Source organism: Zingiber officinale, chromosome 9A, assembly GCF_018446385.1.
Source record: "Zingiber officinale cultivar Zhangliang chromosome 9A, Zo_v1.1, whole genome shotgun sequence".
In the NCBI taxonomy this organism is placed as follows: Eukaryota; Viridiplantae; Streptophyta; class Magnoliopsida; order Zingiberales; family Zingiberaceae; genus Zingiber; species Zingiber officinale.
Genome location: NC_056002.1, coordinates 48,944,312 through 48,951,756, shown reverse-complemented (window position 1 = coordinate 48,951,756; position 7,445 = coordinate 48,944,312). Strand labels below are relative to the sequence as shown.

Below are 7,445 nucleotides of genomic sequence, written 5' to 3'. Positions count from 1 at the left end.
TCATCAAGAAATTTTCAATTCTTGATCTCCAAGAATCGAAGCTTGTGGATGTGTATGGTGGAGCCACCCTTGTATCAAATCCAAGTCCATCTTGGAATTGCATCTTGAAGTTGAGCTTCTTGAATTCTTTGACTTTGATGAATTGCTCCAACTTCTTCACCCTCTAGCTTTGCTTGTTTTGTTTGCCCCTTCCGGCGATGATTCCGGTGAAGAGCGGCCTCGCTCTGATACCACTTGTTAGGACCGAAAAGTAGCTAGAGGGGGGGTGAATAGCTTCGCGTGTGCTCGTCGTGCTTCGTTGCTTGTTTCTTCAACGTGATGCGCAGCGGAATACAAAGAAACAAACTACAACAATGCTAACAATAGGATTTTACTTGGTATCCACCTCACAATAGGTGACTAGTCCAAGGATCCACGCACACACACACACCTCCACTAATAAACACTCCTTTTCGGTAACTACCGAAGGCGGAGAAGCCCTACAAGACTCTCAATACAAGTAGAAGAAAGGGTAGTAAAGAATAAGCAAAAGCTTACAGGAGATGCAGTAAAAACCCGAGCTTCTTCTTCTTCTCGTTGCAACTCGCCTCTTGACTTGGATGAACCTCCAAGAACCTTCAAGAACTGGCGGTGAGGAGCTTAGAGAGTGCTGGGGAGGAGTTATGATCAATCTGGAATGAATCGGTGAAGTTCTGCTGAAGGAATCGCACGCCAACAGCTATAAACGACGCCAATGGTCGAATCCCAATCGATTGGATTGCTCCCAATCGATCGGAGAGGCTTTGGATCGATCCACGGATCGATCCAGAGCGCCTCTGTGCTCTGGAAAAATGCCTGGATCGATCCACGGATCAATCCAGCGCTTATCGCGCGAAGCAGCAGCGTCCCAATCGATCCACTGATCGATTGGGACCTCTGGATAGATCCACGGATCGATCCAGAGGGGTTCTGTTCACAGGGACTCACCGGATCGATCGGCGGATCGATCCAGATCTGCTGGATCGATCCACGGATCAATCCAAACCTGCTGGATCAATCCACGGATCAATCCAAACCTGCTGGATCAATCGGCTGATCAATCTAGATCTTAGTTTTTGCCCAAAACCAAGTCTAAAGCCCCCTAAACCAACATCTAGTCAACCATGACTTGTTGGTACATAAGACCTAGCATCCGGTCACCCTTGACCAGCTAGGACTCTTTCACCAAGTGTCTAGTCAATCCCTTTGACCCACTTGGACTTTTCTCTTCTTGCCAAGTATCCGGTCAGTCCCTTTGACCTACTTGGACTTTTCTTTCTCGTGCCAAGTATCCGGTCAATCCCTTTGACCTACTTGGACTCTCACCAGATGTCTGGTCAACCTTGACCCATTTGGATTTCTCTTGCCTGGCTTCACTCACCAAGACTTTCCCAATTGCCTAGCTTCACTCACTAGGTCTTTCACCTGGCTTCACTCACCAGGATTTTCCTCCTGCCTAGCTTCACTCACTAGGACTTCCCAATTGCCTAGCTTCACTCACTAGGTCTTTCACCTGGCTTCACTTACCAGGATTTTCCTCCTGCCTAGCTTCACTAACTAGGACTTCCCAGTCAAGTATCCGGTCATCCTTGACCTACTTGACTCTTCTTCAATCAATCTTGCATTGTCAAACATCAAAACCCAAACCAAGACTCAAGCTTGGTCAACCAGGTCAACCTTGACCTGAGGGATGTTGCACCAACAGATTTTGCCAGAGAAATCCAACATCTCTGGCGAGACCTCCACCACCACGCTTTCTAGGCCATCCACCTTCAATTTATATGTCGATTGCTCGCTACAGACATTTTTCACAGTGAGGGTCACTGTGATTCTGTCAAAATCCGACGGTGATGCCATAGTTATAGCCGAGTAGTTCAAGTCGACCTCCCTGATTTTGCTCACCGCGACGCACATGACTTTCGATGGGTCACTATCTCGGCTTGCTTGTCGGAGTAGCCTAACCCGCAAAGGAAGCGGACATAGTCGTTGGGCTCAATGTCGTAAACTAGCCCGGGATCCGCCGCCTTAAACGGGTTGACGTTGTCGGCTCCCATGCCGAGGAAGCTCGCCTTGTTGTGTTGCTCGTCCTTTATGGGATTCCCGTCCTTATCAATGATGTCTGAGGTCGTCATGATTCCAGATTTGACGACGGCCGGCGACCAGTCCAGGTGCGCCGCCTTTATTAGCGCAGCGACCCCGCTGAGATGAGGTGCAGGCATGGAAATGCCGGAGATCATATTGAAGAAGGTGGTTTTGAGTGTTCCCGGTGGTCTGGGAAGGATTTGGGCCGACCTGAATGGGCCACGCTGCCAGGATGCTGACGCCCAGTCCCAAGATGTCGGGCTTCAACACTCCACGCATGTAGCTTTCCAATAGGTCACTGTGTCCACTCTGGGATTTTTGGCTGAGGGTAGTTTTTCACAATTCATGTCACCGTGATCTTTTGAGGTGGTTCGATATGGTGTATTGAACACGAAACTTTATACATATGTCATACTAAAAAGTCGGTATAAAAAAAATTATATCAATACTATATCAAAATTTTGATATATCAAAATTTCAGTATATCGAATTGTCGGTATACTTAATTTTTAGTATACTAATTTTTCGATATACCAACTTTTTGATATGATATAAATAATATACCACTTATATTAAAAATTCGGTATGAGTTGGTATACTAAAATTAAATATCATACCGATACCAAAAAATTTAATACAATATAATATTGTATCAAAAATTATAGTATATCGATAATATTCGTATAATTTAATATATTTCGGTAAGTTAGGTGTGATTTATCAAATTTTTGGTATTTTTTTCTCATATTTACATTTTTGAAGATATTTTTAAAATAATTTTAAAGACATTAATTTTTAATTAATTTTTATTTCGGTAAGTTAAAATTCAAATAGGTTTATTTTATTTTCAAAATTCAATGAACATTTAAAAAAATTAAGATTTTTCTTATCTAAATTCAAATTAAGAATTTTAAAATTTAAAATATATTACATATATTTTTCTACTATTATTATTATTTTATATATATATATATATCAATTTTTTATTTTACCAGAATATTTATTTGATTAGATAAGTATCTGATTAGAATTCTACCTGACTTATATTTTCCATATATACTAGTGTGATTGCGTGTGTAATATAATAATATATAAATTATTTGGGTATTTGAAAATCCGAATTGTTTGGATTTTCTAGTGTCACCCTTACGGAATCCCAACAATAAACTTTCCTATGTAAAAAATTATTTTAATTTAATATTATACTTATTTTAGTAAAAGAAACTAAGAAAAGTATATTTTTTAACATCGTCGGCCTAAAATATTTATAGAAGTTTCTTTGATTATAGTGTTGTCAATTCTAAGATGTGGGACTAAAGAAAACTATATTTTTTTATATAAAACAATCAGAAAAAATTAATGATGAGAAAAATTCATAATAATACGTCGTAGCTGAGTCTCAAACTTTAGATCACTGATTGTTTCGCTTGTGGAATTACTAATAAACCTTGGAATTATTTTTAGTGTGAATAGAAAAGAGGACAGTAACGTAAATTCATTTTAGGCTTCACCAAAGTTAGTTATTAAAGGGGGGAGATTTTTAATAAAATAGTAAGATATATATATATATATATATATATAAATCAATTTTTTATTTTAACAGAATATTTATTTGATTAGATAAGTATCCTGATTAGAATTCTACCTGATTTATATTTTACACCCAACATAAATTTCTTTCATCGTACATCTACGCATGATTTTCTAACTAAGCTCACGCTAAAGGTCTTGGTTTCATTAATCTTGTAGGATAACTCTAATGTCTTCGATAAGACCTCCACTGCCATGCTTTCCAAGTAATCCACTCTCACTTTATAGGTCAAATTTTGGCTGAGCACATTTTTCACAATTCAGGTCACCGTGATCCATTGGATGGTTCAGTAGTATACTAAACCCTAAACCAGTATATCATATCCGTACCCAAAAGTTGGTATAAAAAAATTCATTTGCCAGTGTGCTAAAATTTTAGTATATCAAATTCTTTATATATCAACTTTTCGGTATATCAACTTTTCGTTATAAAAACTTTTTGGTGTAGTATAAATTACATACCTTTATATTTAAATTTCGATATCAGTACGGTATATATGGTATACAGATACTAAATATCATATCGATATCAAAATATTCAGTACGGTATAATATTGTATCAAATTTTTTTATATATCGATAATATTGGAATAATTCGATATATTTTGATAAGATATATGCGGTATATCAAATTTTTGATATTTTTCTCCACCCTTAGTGATCCTATACAAATCCTGCGACGATGACACCGTTATAGCTGGGTAGTTCAAGTCCATGTCCCGATCTTGCCCATCTCCACGCATGTAGCTTTCCAATAGGTCACTGTCTCCACTTGTTTGTTCGAGTAACTTAACCGGCAGGGGAAGTGCACATAGTTGTCGAGTTCGGTGTCATAAACCATCATGGGAATTGGGATCCACCGTCTTGGACGGGTTGATGTTGTCGGCTCCCATGTCGAGGAAACTCAACTTGTTTTGCTACTTGTCGTTTATATAATACTTAAATTTTATTTATATTTCATATTTAATTTTATTTATAAAAAATTATATAATTTTAGTCAAAATTTATTTTAAATTCTGTGTTAATTATTTTTTTAGATATATTTATGTTTGGTTTCAAGGTGCACTAGATAAAAAGATATTTTGAGAAATAAGCATAGAGTTGGGTGAAGTTCAGTGTGCGGTGAATTATAAATTTTTTATTTGAGTTATTTGTTATTTTATTTTAAAAATATAATAATAATAATAATAATAATAATAATATTATTATTATTATTATTATTATTATTATTATTTCAACCGAGAATTTATTAGACTTTTAGATCTAAAATTGTGATCAAACAAGTATCAGGATAGGAATCCTGAGTGACTTTGTATTAGAGACCCACAACAAGTGTCCTTCTTCGTGCGTAGGAGGATGTGCGATTGTCCTGCTGAAGCTGATGTTGAACGACTTGTTTTCATTGATTTTGCCGGCGAAATCCAATGTCTCTGGCGAGATCTCCACCGCCACACTTTCTAGGCCATCCACCTTCAATTTATATGTCGACTTCTCACTACAGACATCTTTCACAATGTGGGTCACCATGATTCAGTCAAAATCCAACGACAATGCTACAGTTATAGACGGGTAGTTCAAGTCGACGTCCCTGATTTTGCCCACATCGGCGCATGTGACTTTTCGATGGGTCACTATCTTGACTTGCTTGTCGGAGTAGCCTAACCCGCAAAGGAAGCGGATGTAGTCGTTGGGATTGATGTCGTAAACTAGCCCAGGATCCACCGCCTTAGACGGGTTGACATTGCGGCTCCCATGCCGAGGAAGCTTGCCTTGTTGTGCTGCTCATCCTTTATGGGATTCTCGTCCTTGTCGGTGATGTCTGAGGTAGTCATGATTGCAGATTTGACGGCGGTCGGTGACTAGTCCGGGTGTGCCGCCTTTATCAGTGTAGTGACACCGCTGAGATGACGTAGACATGGAAGTGTCGGAGATCATATTGAAGAAAGTGGTTTAAGTGTCCCCGGTGGTCTAGGAAGGATTTGGGCCGACCTGAATGGGCCACGCTGCCAGGATGTTGACGCCCGATCACAAGACGTCGGCTTCAACACTCCACACATGTAGCTTTCCAATAGGTCACTGTCTCCACTTGTTTGTTCCAGTAACTTAACCCGCAGAGGAAGTGCACGTAGTCGTTGAGTTCGGTGTCATAAATCATCATGGGAATTGGGATCCGTCGTCTTGGACGGGTTGATGTTGTTGGCTCCTATGTCGAGGAAACTCGACTTGTTGTGCTACTTGTCGTTTATGGAATTCTTGTTCATGTCCGTCTAAGGGAAGAAAGTTTATATATATGTATATAATTTTTTGTCGTAAATTACAATAGATTTTCTAGAGCCATATAATATAGTCTTAAATTTTATTTATATTTCATATTTATTTTTATTTATAAAAAATTATATATTTTTTGTCAAAATTTATTTTAAATTCTGTGTTAATTATTTTGTTTAGATATATTTATGTTTGGTTTCAAGGTGCAATAGATAGAAAGATATTTTGAGAAATAAGTAATTTTATATATGATATATATATATATATATATATATATATATATATATATATATATATATATATATATATATATATATATATATATATATTATTGTTATTATTTCAAACGAGAATTTATTAGATTTGTAGAATTAAAATTATGATCAGACAAGCATCAGGATAGGAATCATGACTGACTTTGTATTAGAGACCCACAACAAGTGTCCTTCGTGCGTAGGAGGATGTGCGATTGTCCTGATGAAGCTGATGTTGAACGACTTGCTTTCGTTAATTTTGCCTGCGAAATCCAATGTCTCTGGCGAGACCTCCACCACCACACTTTCTAGGCTATCCACCTTCAATTTATATGTCGACTTCTCGCTACAGATATTTTTCACAATGCGGGTCACCGTGATTTGGTCAAAATCCGACGACAATGCTACAGTTATAGTCGGGTAGTTCAAGTCGACGTCCCTAATTTTGCCCACCTCGGCGCATGTGACTTTTCAATGGGTCACTATCTTGACTTGCTTGTCGGAGTAGCATAAGTTGCAGAGGAAGCGGACATAGTCGTTGGGATCGATGTCGTAAACTAGCCCGGGATCCGCCGCCTCAGACGGGTTGACGTTGTGGCTCCCATGCCGAGGAAGCTTGCCTTGTTGTGTTGCTCATCCTTTATGGGATTCTCATCCTTGTTAGTGATGTCTGAGGTAGTCATGATTGCAGATTTGACGGCGGGCGGTGACTAGTCCGGGTGTGCCGCCTTTCTCAGTGCAGCGACACCGCTGAGATGAGGCGAAGACATGGAAGTGTCGGAGATCATATTGAAGAAAGTGGTTTAAGAGTTCCCGGTGGTCTAGGAAGGATTTGGGCCGACCTGAATGGGCCATGCTGCCAGGATGCTGACGTCGGGTCCCAAGATGTCGAGCTTTAACACTCCACGCATGTAGCTTTCCAATAGGTCATTGTCTCCACTTGTTTGTTCGAGTAACTTAACCTGGAGGGGAAGTGCATGTAGTTGTCAAGTTTGGTGTTATAAATCATCATGGGAATTGGGATCGGCCGTCTTGGACGGGTTGTTGTGATCTGCTCCTATGTCGAGGAAACTCAACTTGTTGTGTTACTCGTCGTTAATGGAATTCTTGTTCATGTCCATCTAAGGGAAGAAAGTTAATATATATATATATTATTATTATTATTATTATTATTATTATTATTATTATTATTTCAACTGAGAATGTATTAGACTTTTAGGACTAAAATTGTGA

The 7,445-nt window shown here is 38.6% G+C and overlaps 1 protein-coding gene across 1 annotated transcript; it reads right to left on the bottom strand.

The window, feature by feature from the left end:
* Positions 1-1,916: 1,916 nt before the first annotated feature.
* LOC122019195 (subtilisin-like protease) lies at positions 1,917-2,237 on the bottom strand. Its single transcript, XM_042576692.1, has one exon. The coding sequence runs from the start codon at positions 2,235-2,237 to the stop codon at positions 1,917-1,919; it is 321 nt and encodes a 106-aa protein (XP_042432626.1).
* Between the last annotated feature and the right edge of the window lie 5,208 nt (positions 2,238-7,445).